This window comes from Salvelinus sp. IW2-2015, linkage group LG9 (genome assembly GCF_002910315.2).
Source record: "Salvelinus sp. IW2-2015 linkage group LG9, ASM291031v2, whole genome shotgun sequence".
Taxonomy (NCBI): domain Eukaryota; kingdom Metazoa; phylum Chordata; class Actinopteri; order Salmoniformes; family Salmonidae; genus Salvelinus; species Salvelinus sp. IW2-2015.
Window position 1 is genome coordinate 16,266,099 of NC_036849.1, and position 15,502 is coordinate 16,281,600.

Here is a 15,502-nt window from a genome sequence, read left to right on the forward strand (position 1 = left end):
GGGGGGTGAAACCCAGCCAGGCCCTCCAGGTCTGAGAACATGCTGTCCATCGGGCAGTGGGGGGTGAAACCCAGCCAGGCCCTCCAGGTCTGAGAACATGCTGTCCATCGCTGGGCTGCTGTTGACCCGACAACGACCTGCCCGGCGCAGGGCCAGAACAGGACTCTCGTCTCCAAAACGCTCCTCTGGGAAGAACTTGTAAGGGTTCTGAGAATAAACAAACAAAACATTTAGCATGGGGGGTGAAACCCAGCCAGGCCCTCCAGGTCTGAGAACATGCTGTCCATCGCTGGGCTGCTGTTGACCCGACAACGACCTGCCCGGCGCAGGGCCAGAACAGGACTCTCGTCTCCAAAACGCTCCTCTGGGAAGAACTTGTAAGGGTTCTGAGAATAAACAAACAAAACATTTAGCATCCCAAAAACCTTCTACTATAACACACACACACACACACGTCATTACGTAGTACACTAAGTGAGTGATACTTTTGTCTTTCAGGGAGGTCTTTAGGACGGAGGTCTCCCTCTAACAAGTCTACAGCCTGGTCCTCCCTGTACCCTACGGTGCTTCCCTCTCACCTGCAGTAGCTCAGTAGCCCCGTCCGCCAGGCCAAACTCCCTCAGCACACGCAGCTGCAGCTCATAGCTGACGGTGGGCCCCTCGCCACAGTTGAGGGCGTAGGCCCTCTGGACCTGGTCTGTGTGACTCAGCTCCTGCAGCCTCTGGACCATCTCCTTAACCACCGCCAGTCTGGGTACTGACAGGACACACAGAGGGTTGGTGGGCCATGTCAATGTTTCTAATATGTTATACTAAATGGCTTCCTTATTGGCACCAGTTTTGTACTCTTACCTGGGATCTCATTGGCTACCACGGACGGAGCGGTGGTCTGGCTGCTGGCCATCTGCTGATGGTTGATCATGTGACAGCACTGTGGCACAGCGTTGTTGACCATGTAGAGGGTGTCTGGCACGTTGGACATGCGCACCAAACGCAGACGCACCAGATCTGTCTGCTCCACCATCATCTCATCCAGCACAGACTGAGTGGAGGAGGAGACGGGTTAGGAGTCGGTCATACCCTGGCCTGACCCAAACCCTCTCACAGAGATGAGACAGAAGAGAGATAAAATACTCTCCGTTAACCATCAACCCCTCGATGCGGAGTGTCCTACCTTGGCCTCCTCCACGTATGGAGAGAAGAGACGTGGTCGCACGTAGATGCCAACGTTCTTCTGCCGTAACCACGAGTTGGCCTTGCCCCCCTCAGTCATGGGCAGCATGTCCGAGGGAGGGGTGCCGATCAGACCCCTCTTTGTCTGTGAATGGAAAGAGGGTCATTTAAAGAGAACACACCCAGAAGGTCAGGTCAATCAACAACTAAGCCATTAATAGGGCATAAATGATAGATTGCACGATATGTATTGGCAGCAATCAGAAACTGTATTGAAACATCCATATGACACGTCATCCATGACTACTAACCGCGTCAGAGAGGACGTCGCTGTTGGCAGGGAGGATGTGCTCAGTGCGGATGAAGGGAAGCAGGGGGGACAGGATCTCCTTCAGCTCCTCCACATCCAGGTCCTTCCTCTTCACCCCCCGCTTGTTCACGCTGTGGGCTGTTCCGCTCAGCACGTTGGGCTCTGGGAAAAGAACCCGCCCACAAAACACACACAGTTAGTAGGGATTCTATATATAATTATGTGGTTAGTAAGGCCAACACACACTCGTTATTTTTTAACGATACAGTATTTTTCCAGTCGGGTTCAGAGCCACACAAAAACAAAAAGAATACTGCGATCTACGATCGTGGTGCTTCAGTCTCCCATTTTTAAGGATAAAACTTGGAAAACTAAATGATTTTATAGTCTTAGTGTATTTTGGAGGCGCTGGTACTGTAGGTGGGTGCTTTTCCAACAGCCATTAGAAGGCCTGCTCGGAGGGTAATTACAGAGTGTATCATCTTACCCCTGTCTGCCATCCTCTTAATAAGCTGCTGCTCGCCCCACTTCACAACGTACTTGAGAATGTCCTGCTCACTCGCCTGTGAAAGAGAGAGAGAGAGAGAGAAGAGGGCAGGGGAGGGGTGCGAGAGAAAAAAGATAGCGTGATGAGAGGGGGATGGTGATAGGGAAGGAAAGGTGGAACGACAAGGTTAAACATTGTAGTGTAAAGCAACATCTGAAGAGGCGGTTCAATGAGGAGACTTGAATATGTGGTTGATGGTGTGACACGGTGTAGTGGTGGCTGAGAGTTGTACAGTATTTGTCTGATTGGATTACAACGTTTCACCTCAGCCGTCCTGTGCGACACCCAGGGAGCTTGGCACAGCAGAGCAGACCAAAGCTCAGTTTCAATTAGTGGCCATGTCAGACGGCAATGCCTCCAGGGAACGTTCTCACTCCGTCTGTGCTCCAGACCCTGTGTGTTTGGGTTTGTGTTTATGCAGCCGTGTGCGTGTTGCCACTCTTCATCAAATAATTGTCAAACCAATCATGCCCTAGCTGCCTCGCAGACTTGAGAACTCTGGGGAGGTGAAAAAGGGAAATTCTAAAAAGACAGTTACATTTTTGTAGCCAAAGCACTGACTACAGAGTCAATGGGACAGGATTAAGGATGGGCATTTGAAATGTTTTGACTGTTCAAGTACTTGCATAGTACTAGTGGAAAAATATATGTTAACATTTATCTATATGCCAACAGTGCGCAACAATGATAAATTATAAATTGCCCCATACAGTACATACATAGTCAATAAAAAAAAACTATTTAGGATTCATTTATTGAAACTGTAATATCAACTAGTTATATTATAATGGAACACAATCTTCTGGAAGGCAGTAGCCTCAGCATTGGCGCTTGTAGAAACCTATGATTCAATGGCATAGCCTTGTTCAGTTAATTTAGCAGACAAGAGGCTCTTATTTCCAGAGCCCTATTCACAGTCAAGACACACCTATGTTATAGTAAAAAAACATGTAACATAACAGACTAAAATAGAACAGAATATTTTTCCAAAAGTTGCCAGTGCGTAGTGATGCGCATTTTGCTTCTGGAACAGGTATTCTCAATGAGTGATCATTTGAAACAGGGCTCCATTTGGTAAGTTTTCATGGTTCCGAACCAAAAATTGGTCTTCTTTTTGATATACAGACGTTTGATTAAGTTTATTCTGACTGTTCTTTGGAATCTTCCAAATGGATGAATAATTCCACACTGAACACTGCATGGTGATGAATTATGGCTACGACATCAGTTTGGTGAGAGGCCTACGCTCAGTCTTTATCAAACTCACGCGTTTGCATATTTTCAGTGTGCAAACTGTCTGTCTGTGTTCAGGAGGTTATAGCCGAGGCTAACCAATTCTAAATGACACTAGCAGTTCGCAAAGTAGCGTAAGTGGAGAATAGACGGGATGCAATTATTACAAAACTGCAACTCGTTGTTGGAACACATTTTCCCAACTTCAACCAACCAGTCCATTTTGAATTTGTGAAAGGTGACATCATTTGGCAAGGAATGTAGCTTGTGTATCCCATCATTTAGATATGTTTTTATAGACATTTATTTCTGTAGGCCAAACGGGAGCTTGCGTGCAAACTCAGCACACGTGTGTTGAGGGAGCAGTCAGAACGCATTTGAGTGATTGAGAAACAGAGGGGAAAGGGAATTTAGGGAGAATAACTGTGTGATACTTGGCTTGGTTTCTTTTTTGTTGTGCCCCGCAAATACACATGTACAAATGGAACACTTGAGTCAAACCAAAATAACGTCAACTTCAAGACAACAATTAAACTATTTTTGGGACAAAATGTAACTTGTCCAGACGGGCAGCCACGAAGACCATTCCACCAAATAGTTTTACACTATTAAAGAAAGAAAAATCTCTGATAGATAGTTTTGTAAGTCTGTTCGAGTACTCGATTACACATGCCCATCCATGACAGGATACGATCTTAGGAGTCTGTGGAGATGCATCCAGTCGAATCACACAGCGGCGTGGGTATCTCACCTGTAGGTAGTCTGACTGGATAGTGGTGAGCAGGTGCTCCTTGCTGAGCTCGTAGAGTACGTCAGAGGTCACGAGCTGGCTGAACTCCTCACACAGGAAGTGTAGGGCCTGGCGGTGGACCCACTTAGAGCCGTAGGGCTGAGAGCTCCATTTCAGGATGGGAACCAGGCAGTCCAGGGACAGGCTCTCCACCACAATGTCCTCACAGCCTGGGTGAGGAGACAGGAAGACATAGCACAGGGGTCACATACCTCTAACACTCATATCACTGAGTGAACAGCACCTTTAATAGCCTGGTGGTCCAGTCAGTTTGTGCTTCAGCCAACTCCTCTCTGTGTCATGCCAAATATGTATTGCTTGAGTTGGCTACAGCACAGTATGGGCCCAGGCTACATTTTTAAATCTATTGTATGGGAAGTCATACTCTGTCAGAACATTAGTAAGAGTATTAATGGGTGACTTAATTGAACCATAAATATCCCGCCACAGTCACACAGCGGACACTTCTGGAGCCATTCAGAAGCCTACAGTAGTTTCCCTCCTATTCATCACTACGGGGAGCACTCCCCCTTTCCCCCAGCACCCCCCTCCATGCGTTTCCTAAATCAGAGCACATACCAGAACAGCAGGCAGTGGTTTAACACTGTTACACACAACCCCACAGAAATGCCTTTGATACCTTCACGTGTCCAGTCACTCTACCTCCCGTTCAGCACACTAAGTTAACACAGCAGCCAGAAGTATGCTGCACACACACACAGTTTACGCGTACACAGAAAACACACGCTCTCATCCACTCGTATTCATATGCACACACACACATTAATCAACAACAAATTAAAGGTTGCAGAGGGTTATTAATTATTACTTGATATATTGTAGCCATTTGAACACATCTTGGGTGAAATGGAATTTCAGAAATGGCTATAGTGGCAGTCATAGTGGCAGTCATAGTGGCAGTAGCAATTGAGATAGAACTAGAACTAAAATAAACATCAAACAATCAAATTACATCAACTTGAATAGGAAACTAGTGCATGTCCACAAGGGTACATAAATAATTTGGCTTCACTTTTTGACAGTCAACTCAGTGGAAAATGAGAGCAGGCAGTGCGATGCCAGTGATAGAGGCACACAGTGTGCCACTGAGGCAGACAGAGATACTGGTCTGCTTTGAAGTGGCCCCTGCCCAGGCCCCCTACTGCTGGCTCTGTATTTAGCTTGTGGAGAAGAGCGGAGCAGGCTGCCCTGCCCTAGGCTTAGCTGGGTTATGAGCTCCAGTACCAGCGCTCCTCTGAGACTCTTATCTGTGGGCTGCGTGAGATCTGCTGCACTGCCTTTCCCTTTGAAACTGCACTCTGGGAAATTGGACACTGACGCTCAGGACACCGACACACACAGTTAAAGCTACATTTTCCTAGATTTTTGGTCCCTTCCTTTACTTTTATTAGCTAGTCAGAGCGATGCAAAGCAGACCCCAACAGTGTTAAACGCAGGATGGAAATCCTGTGTCGTTAAGGGGACAGATGAGGTTGAAATGTGGACGCAGACATTTTGCCTTTTTATCTTCCATAAACAGCCTGAAGTGGGAATAGATTCCACACTTCCTTCCTTCCTTTCCTTCCTTCCTTCCCTCCCTCTATCTCTTCTCTCTGTATTCCGCTCATTCTATCCTAATTTCTCAAACTCTCTGAGCAGGGGTAGACACGTAGAGAGAGACACACACACAGACAGACACAACTTCCTTTGAAAGGTAAAGCTTCCCCAGTGGGGACCAGCAGCACATGAAAGCAGACAGCTCTGTTCTCTATTAGCCCATTAGAATGCATAGCACCATTCAGCCTTTTAAAGCTTTGCACCCTTATTATGAGCCGGAGATTAGACTGGGCATTATATCTAATACTAAAGCCATTTCCCCTTCCTCCTTCCCCTCCTCTCCCTCTCTGGCACTATGCATTCACTGCAGCCTAGCAGACCGACTAGAGTATCAACACAATGAGCATTATGGCAACTGCATCTGTGAGACGGCAATAACTGAGGATGTGTGCTTGCTGTTTTTTTTAGCTCCATGTTTATGAAACAACGTTTCCAAACCCACTTAAGACATCAGCAGCACTCAGGACCAGTAAACACTGTGGTGGACTTGAATCATGTCTGATTACTCAAGTAACTAGAGCTTCATTTTTAGCGGAGGTCTCAAACAAAACAAAAAGGAAGGAGGAGAGACTAAAGAAGAATGATGGGCTTCACTCCGACTGCCTGAGGTCGAAGGCCAACTTCCAAGCAAACCGATAAGTTCTGCCGAGAAGCAACTGGAAATCCCCCTCTGCTTGGAACAATTAGGGTTCACTCATGTCATAGGTCAAGTTCTGCCTGTAACCAAAGATATGATTGATCAGACAGCAATATCACAGACCAAGACCTCTCCTTAAAACGTAACAGGAGAAAGTTGAACGGCTGACAGATTCTCCTAATGGAAGGTGCTATGACAGAACTAAGGCTGTTAGTCACATAGGGCCTATCAATAGCCTCTTAAATGCAATGGCAAGTTTAGATATCAATTCTGATCCCATTCACTACCACTCAAACACTTTCACATCAGCAAGCTACTCTGAAGACTGACTGACTAACATTATTTATTTCCCACCCAAGGTGTGGTCATTGCATTGGTATGCTGATCTACTCATTATCAACGCTCTCACTGTGTTTGAAAAATGAATAAGGCTTTTAATATCGGTCAGGATAAGTGAGAGTGAGTAAAAGAGTGAGTGATCTCTGGCTAGGGAGCTAATAGGGTTGATAACTGCTGATGGAGACGAGAGGCTCTCAGATTGAATCCTACCACCAGTGAGTGTACCCTGGCCTGGACACAGCTCAATCAGATGGAGGGGGAGCAGTTGAGGCACAGAGACGAGGAGAAGGAAGGGACTGCTAGCCCGGAGATAACCCGATGCGCATGACAGCTACCCCAGGTCTCTGACAGGAGGCGGAGGTCACTCAAGGTTGTCACATAGAAATTAAATCATGGGCCTTCTCAGCTCATTTGACACTTGAGTGAGCAAGAGTTTTGGTGGCCAATGGCGTGTCAGTGGAGGCTCCTCACAGGAGGAAAGGGAGGACCATCTTACTCAGTGAATTTCAGAAAGATAGAAATTGTGAAACACAAAAAAAAACTAACATTTTTAGATAAAACATACTAATTATATTCACATCACCAAATAATTGATTAAAACACACTGTTTTGGAATGAAGGTCTATAGTTGCCTAAACAGCACTCTGTTAGGGCAGCACCATGGTGTAGCCGGAGTACAGCTATTTTCCGTCCCCCTCTTTGTGGTACATTGAATTCAATACAAAACCTAGGAGGCTCATGGTTCTCACCCCTTTCCATAGACTTACACAGTAATTCTAACGACTTCCGGAAGACATCCTCCAGAGGTCTTGCAGCATGAACTGACAGTTGAACAGTTTTGAACAAATTGAGAAGCAGCAGAGAGAGAGAGCTATATTTTGTTGTATTTTTTTCCATAACTTAGCTAGCTAATGCCGCCTACTCAACAACCTGACTCAAACAGAGAGGAATGCTATTTATGTTAGCTAGCTGGCTAAGGCTTTCTAACACTCCAACTCTTCCAAGTCAAGGTAATCTTTCGGTTTTATTAATTTATTGCCACCAGGGCCCACCGATGTAACTACTAAACTGCTTGCTGTACTCTGTACTGCATGATGATACACATGGATTTAATTGTGGGTTTACTAATGCGTTAGTTTAGTAGCTATGTTAACTATGACTTTAGCTAATACTGTGACAACGTAGACTGTGTGTGAAGCGGATAGCATTTATGTCATGAAGGTTTGGCTTGAAGAGGTTTGTTCGCCTGGTCACAGACAGCTGTTTGTTGTGCACTGAAGTCCACAAGCTAAAGGAAACGTGAGAGGAGAGCATGTAGATGCGAGAAGGAACTATACAACAAGGAAAGTGATGCTGTTTTTATGTGGCTGCTGAAATTTAACTGTGTGTGCGTGCGGGTGATCATCCAATTGTGTTGCAAAATGTTTCTTAAAAACGGAACAAAAAACGTGAATGGACCTACCTGAATTTGTCCAATAGGAACTCTCATTTAGTTTGTAACTGTTTGGAATAATGATTACACTGTCTGTCACCTTGATTACTCCAATTTGTCCCTCGACCTGTGCACCTACATTATAAACTTTAATTTGTAGGCTAGGTTGTAGCAACCTCACGATGGGTGTAGGGAAAATTTGAGTATCATGTAGTAGCCCAAACCTATCAATGTTACATTGGGCTGGGTGAATGGAATATGAGTGAGTCATCCAATATCCTGTAATGGCCATGATCTTAAAAATAAATAAGTGTCCTCCCTAATGTTAAACGGCACTGACCACCAGGCGCGTGTGTGTGACTGAGCGTGCACGTTGAAAAGGTTAGGGGTGTCTTTGAGAGGAGGATAACTAACATAGGAAAGAGAAGGGAAAAAAAATGGAGAGATGGAAATGTAATTAACTAAATAAGACAGCTATCGTACAGATGAAATGAGAGGTCCTTGATACACACCACAACATGGGGTTTCATGGGAACTGATGAGATTGTTGCTTCTCTGTGGTCAAGAGAGGGGATATAAATACCCTATAGTAAAGGCTTGGAGGGGGAGGGGGGATTTGAGGGGATGACAGTTTCCCTCGTGCTAAGCTGCCTTGGCAACCCTGAGAGACATGATGTTGTAGGGAGTAGTTAGGAAATCAATAATGTTAACGGGATATTATTTGACAATATCGCAATATTATTTTTGCGCTAGTCAGCTGTACCTGCACCAAAACTTCAGTATTTTTCCTTCATAGCTTGTAAATAGCTTCAGCACTTTAAATTTCCATGACTGATCAAAACTTTTTTTTTCTTCTTCATGGCTCTCTCGTCCCTCTGCAGCAATATGTTTGGAACATCGAATCGCAAAATAAAATCGCAATACATATAAACTGAGTGTACAAAACATTAGGAACACCTTCCTAATGTTGAGTTGCACCGCCTTTAGCCCCCAGAAAAGCCTCAATTTGTCAGGAAATGGACTCTACAAGGTGTGGGATGCTGGCCCATGTTGACGCCAATGCTTCCCACAGTTGTGTAAGTTTGGCTGGATGTGCTTTGGGTGGTGGACCATCCTTGATACACATGGGAAACTGTTGAGCGTGAAAAACCCAGCAGCGTTGCAGTTCTTGACACACTCAAACCGGTGCGCCTGCCATCTACTACTATACTCCGTTCAAAGGCAGTTAAATCTTTTGTCTTGGCACACATACACAATCCATGTCTCAATTGTCTCAAGGCCTAAAAATCCTTCTTTAACCCGTCTCCTCCCCTTCATCTACACTGATTGAAGTGAATTTAACAGGTAAAGGATCACAGCGTTCAGCTGGATTCACCTGTTCAGTCAGTCAAGGAAAGAGCAGGTGTTCCTAATGTTTTGTACACCCAGTGTAGCACCGTGACACTTGCAATACATATTGTATCAGCACCTAAGTACAGTGAGCCCTCGTACGGGTGTGAGGAAGGTCTGGCCAGATGTGTGTGTGTGTGTGTGTGTGTGTGTGTGAGAGAGAGCCATCTTTTCTACTGTGCCTTTATAAACAGGCAAACATGGAGTTGTGTTCCCCGTGCTCTTTTAACTGCAACAGCACTTTGAGATTTACAAGAAAAGCTTTAAAAAAAATGTTGTTGTTAATAACATTGTGTTTTTGTTGTATGACAGACAAAGGTTGTAATCTTCCCACTGTCTCCACGGCCCAGTAGTACATTGTTTCTTGTCTGTGATGCAGCTAGTGACAAGAGGCACTAATCCCTGTTTCTGTATGTATATGATGGAGTGGGTGGGCAACAGCCATGATCAGTGTCTTCTTTACTACCGAATATGTAATACAGTCAAAACCCCACTGATCTCCAGCAGAGATGGAATGTAGCTGTTAAAGACAGATGGGCAAATGGACGCTATTCTTTGACACATCAACCACAGTATATATATATATATCGATAATTCAAGGATTTTTTTTTAATGGAGTTTCTCAAATATCTCAACCCATCAATCAGCTGTCAGAAAATGGTGTGAGTGGTTTCTGTTAGTAGCACACCTCACATCCTGATCGCTGCCTAGCGGATGTGAGAAACACCTTCATATAAAACTGAACCTTGCAGGCATGAAGAGAGCAATCTCCCCCAGGTTTAAAATCCCATCGCTCATTGGAATGGGAGGTGACGGTAATAAACGGACAACAGCTACGCTCTCGGCTCCATCTGACCTTCATGGGGGGGCTTTCTGGGTGAACTCCAGTACTCAGAGTGACAGCAGCCAGAGAGAGGGAGAGCAATGGAGAGAGGGCTGCGGTCTTGTGATAAATAAAAGGAGTGATGGGGCCCTGACAGGAGCTCTCGCTGGCTCTGCAGAGCTGTGTGTATCAATAAAACTGTCTGTCACTGGAGACCTTCCTGGAGCAGGGAGGGAGGACAGACGAACAGTCCTGAACCTGACATGCTTTTTCCATTTACATTGGTCTAACGTCTGCAGCTGACAAAAACACAATTTGCACTAAAACAAGCTATCAATATAGGGATTCTGTTCAGAGAGATGTAACCCCCTGGTTACTTTTTGCTCTTTCTTGCATGGACTAATTTAGTTGCATTGTTGCATGGGGGACATATTTTGGAGATGGACCTATTGCTAGGCAACAGTCTGAGGCGTGAGAAGGTTAACCCCATGAACTCTGTGAGCTGTCAAGACGGCTAGTTACAGTGCCTTCAGAAAGTATTCACACCCTTTGACATTTTCTGCATTAGGTCGGGCATGGATGTCGGGCGATTATGCCTCGCTCGCAGTCGGCGTTCCAATTCATCCCAAAGATGTTCGATGGGGTTGAGGTCAGGGCTCTGTGCAGGCCAGTCAAGTTCTTCCACACGATCTTGAAAAACCATTTCTGTATGGACCTCGCTTTGTGCACGGGGCATTGTCATGCTGAAACAGGAAAGGGCCTTCCCCAAACTGTTGCCACAAAGTTGGAAGCACATAATCGTCTAGAATGTCATTGTAGGCTGTAGCGTTAAGATTTCCCTTTAATGGAACTAAGGGGCCTAGCCCGACCCATGAAAAACAGCCCTAGATGATTATTCCTCCACCAAACTTTACAGTTGCCACTACGCATTTGGAAAGGTAGCATTTTCCTGGCATCCACCAAACCCAGATTTGTCCGTCAGACTGCCAGATGGTGAAGCGTGACTCATCACTCCAGAGATCGCGTTTCCACTGCTCTAGAGTCCAATGGCGGCGAGCTTTACACCACTCCAGACGACGCTTGGCATTTTACATGGTGACATTAGGCTTGTGTGCGGCTGCTTGGGACATGGAAACCCATTTCATGAAGCTCCCGATGAACAGTTATTGTGCTGACGTTGCTTCCATAGGCAGTTTGGAACTCGGTAGTGAGTGTTGCAACCAAGGAAAGACGATTGTTTACGCTCTAGGCGCTTCAGCGGTCCCATTCTGTGAGTTTATGTGGCCTACCACTTTGCAGCGAAGCCCTTGTTCCAAGACATTTCCACTTCACAATAACAACACTTACAGTTGACCGGGGCAGCTCTAGCAGGGCAGAAATTTGCCGAACTGACTTTTTGGAAAGGTGGCATCCTATGACAGCGCCGCGTTGAAAGTCAGAGCTCTTCAGTACGGGCAATTCTACTGCCAATGTTTGTCTATGGAGATTGCATGGCTGTATGCTCGATTTTATACACCTGTCAGTAACTGGTGTGGCTGAAATATCAGAATCCACTGATTTGAAGGGGTGTCCACATACACTACATGGCCAAAAGTATCTTGATTACATAAGCATTCAACATGTTACAATAACTTTTAGCAGCGATTGCAGCTGTGAGTCTTTCTGGGTAAGTCTCTAAGAGCTTTGCACAGCTGGATTGTACAATATTTGCACATCATTATCAAGTTGGTTGTTGATCATTGGTAGATAGCCATTTTCAAGTTGCGCCATAGATTTTCAAGCCAATTTTAGTCAAACCTGTAACTAGGCAACTCAGGAACATTCAATGTCGTCTTGGTAAGCAACTCCAGTGTATATTTGGCCTTAGGTTTTAGGTTATTGTCCTGCGGAAAGGGGAAAGCAGGCAACCAGGTTTTCCTCTAGGGATTTTTCCTGTGCTTAGCGATTCCGTTTCTTTTTATCCCCCCAAAAAACCCTAGTGCTCCCTAGTTAATTTCTTTGCCACAATTTTTTAAGTTTTACTTTAGTGTGTTGTTGCAAACAGGATGCATGTTTTGGAATATTTTTTATTCTGTACAGGCTTCCTTCTTTTTACTCTGTCATTTAGGTTGGTATTGTGGCGTAACTACAATGTTGTTGATCCATCCTCAGTTTCCCTCCCATCCCAGCATTAAACTAACTGTTTTAAAGTCACCATTGGCCTCATGGTGAAATCCCTAACCAGTTTCCTTCCTCTCTGGCAACTGATTTAGGAAGGACGCCTGTATCTTCGTAGTGACTGGGTGTATTGATACACCATACAAAGTGTAATTAATAACTTCCCGGGATATTCAATTTCTGCTTTTTTCCCGTTTTACCCATCTACCAATAGGCACCCTTCTTTGCGAGGCATTGAAAAACCCCCCTGGTCTTTGTGGTTTAATCTGTGTTTTAAATTCACTGCTCGACTTAGGGACTTTACAGATAATTGTATGTGTGGGGTACAGAGATGAGGTAGACATAAAAAAATCATGTTAAAACACTATTACTGCACACAGAGTGAGTTCATGCAAATGATTGACCTGTGAAGTACATTTTTACTCCTGAACTTATTTAGGCTTGCCATAACAAAGGGGTTGAATAGTTATTGACTCAAGACATTTTCTATTATTGACTCATCTTTTCATTCTCTATTAATTTGTAAAAATGTATAAAAATACAATTTCACTTTGACATTATGGGGTATTGTGTGTAGGCCAGTGACACTAAATATCAATTTAATTCATTTTAAATTCAGGCTGTAACACAACAAAATGTAGAAAAAGTCAAAGGGTGTGAATACTTTCTGAAGGCACTGTAATGGTTTTATTTAGTTAGACCCCAGTAATGAACTGTTAGCCCCGCATCCCTGACCAAGTGAGGACGGCGTAAGATATTCTTTTTTTGAGGGTTCTACTGGCGTCGGAAGACCTCTGCTTTTGCTGTCCTCCCGCACGGAGGCTCGACCGTTGGAGATGTTGTGAGAGACTAAGCTCTGAGTGACAGGCCCAATGGACTGTTTGCACTCTTGCGCTTCTCAGTCACGCACAGGTGACCTGGATTCCGAACTGTGAGTGTCATTGGATTGGGGACTAATTACTTTGCTATTTCTTTTATTGGTTTGAAGGGGATCCCCTCTGTATAAAATGAACGCTTTTAGGTATTAAACCCTGGTACCAGGTCTTTCCTAAATAAGTGTATATCTGTGATTTATTTGAGTATTGAAGTGTGAAATAATAACTTTTGGGTTACATACGATTCCAGTTTGAGACTGATTTTACTGTGATTACACCGACATGTCTTCATAATTCATAACTCTATTACTTGTTTGTATTTATTCTTTGATTTAGTTAAGGTTAGTCATTACTTTATGGTTAGGCCTACACATACATCTTCACATGCAGCCTACTTATTGTTGCCACACACCTAGATACTAGGTCCAAACTGATAGGAACACAGGTCCCTCAGAAGAGGGGGCTACAGAGATTATAGGGATGGAAAGAGACATGGAGATAGCTTTTGCAGTTGTGCCAATACTCAGTCTACATTAAAGTCTTGATGTTGGCTCACACTCCTGCCCTGCTAACCTTTGATAGATTTCAGTATGCAGAGATGCAGTTATATGAGGATATCTATCCTCAGTCAGACCCATACCGTCACAGAGCTAAGGGCAATATCACATTAAAATAACACTCTTAGCATGAAAGATTGACTTTCAAATTCATGATGCGGCCCATTTATCCACATTGGCTGACCTGATTTAAAGGATTTAAACCATTGAAGCATATTCTCACTAGCTGATACAGGCAGCCTCCCAGATTACCATTCATCCACACACACTGAACAGATTATAAAGGGATCTGGGATGAACTGGACATGTAGCCCCAGGTTGAATGTGAACCATTCATTCATATCCGCTCTGAGCTGGAGTGTGACTGGACAGGACAGACAGGGATGGTTGGTACTGTAACTTACCTTGTGCCAGCATGCTGAACTCAAGGAAGAGCGCGATGTGGTAGAGCTCCATGGCCTCCTCAGTGCGGGTGCTAGCTCCTCCCCTGCCCCCGGCCACCAGGACCTGCACCTCCCCCAGGCTCCCGGCCGAGGGGCTCCCCCTCAGCACCAGCCCCAGCTCAACCGCATCTGTGTACATGCAGTGAAGGATGACTCGCACGTACTTCCGCGGGATGATGGACTCGTCCAGCACGATGCGTGTGGGTGTCTGCAGCGTGCGCTCCGTCATCTCCTCCCCCGTGCGGATGCGCCGCTGTAGAAGGTTCCGGAAAAAGGGTGAGCGGGCCGAGAGCACGGCCTTGTGGGCCCTCAGGTCCTCGTCTGGGGAACCCAGCCCCCGGCAGCCTCCTGTGGCCACGCCCCCTCCAGCTCCCCCACTGCTGTAGGCCTCCACCAGCTCCGCGTCGGAGGAGAAGCTGAGCAGGGCGTCGTAGTAACACATGTAGTCAAATAGTCCTCTCATGTCTGCCTCCAGGGAGTTGGGCGTGCCGAACTCCTCGCTCAGCTGCACCAGCACGTCCACATTCTGCAGCCTGGAGTCCTCCACCCCACCCACCCCAAACTCCCCCGTGTACAGGTAGTGCAGTAGTGCAGAGAACATGGGCACATCGATGCCCGCCGTCTCAATGTCCATAAGGACCTCAGCGCCATACCCCGGAGAGGAGGACAGTAGGGTCTTGAAGAAGGGGCAGCGGGAAGCCAGCACGGCGCGGTGGGCGGGGAAACAGGTGTCCTGGAAGATGAGGTCCACGTCGGTGCAGTACTTGTGCTGGTAAAGGGCAGCCAGGTCACGCTGCAGGCTGGGTGCCTTGGCACGCGCCAAGCTGGCATGGAAGCTCAGCTCCTTGAGGGAGGCTGTGCCCTCATACTCCTCCACTAGGGCGTTGGCATCACGCACATCCCACCCCGACAGGAGCTCCTTCATCTGGCGGGCATGGTCCGCAGAACGGCTGGACTTACGGCGCTTGATGAACCTCCTCTTGAGAGTGGCCAGGCCCAGGCTCTTCTTCTTCCTGTCATGGGGCTTGTCGTGACCCTGCTCCAGGCTGTACAGCTTGGACTCCCAGCCATAGCCCTGCTGGGAGTACGACGACGTCCCTGCAACACATAACATAACACAGAGGTCAGCTGGTTCAAATGTCGTTGTTATTTTTGAACAGGGAAATAAGTTATGAATAAA

The 15,502-nt window shown here is 45.9% G+C and overlaps 1 protein-coding gene across 1 annotated transcript in view; it reads right to left on the bottom strand.

The window, feature by feature from the left end:
- The window catches only part of LOC111968687 (BTB/POZ domain-containing protein 7-like), a 34,695-nt gene that overhangs the window by 10,017 nt on the left and 9,176 nt on the right, over positions 1–15,502 (bottom strand). Inside the window, exons 3-10 of the mRNA XM_023994475.3 lie at positions 14,284–15,420; positions 4,015–4,223; positions 1,971–2,046; positions 1,485–1,645; positions 1,175–1,318; positions 853–1,042; positions 579–757; positions 51–207 (exon numbers count right to left, since the gene is read on the bottom strand). Of these exons, the coding sequence (XP_023850243.1) occupies positions 51–207; positions 579–757; positions 853–1,042; positions 1,175–1,318; positions 1,485–1,645; positions 1,971–2,046; positions 4,015–4,223; positions 14,284–15,420 (2,253 nt within the window). The remainder of the gene's footprint in view (positions 1–50; positions 208–578; positions 758–852; positions 1,043–1,174; positions 1,319–1,484; positions 1,646–1,970; positions 2,047–4,014; positions 4,224–14,283; positions 15,421–15,502) is intronic.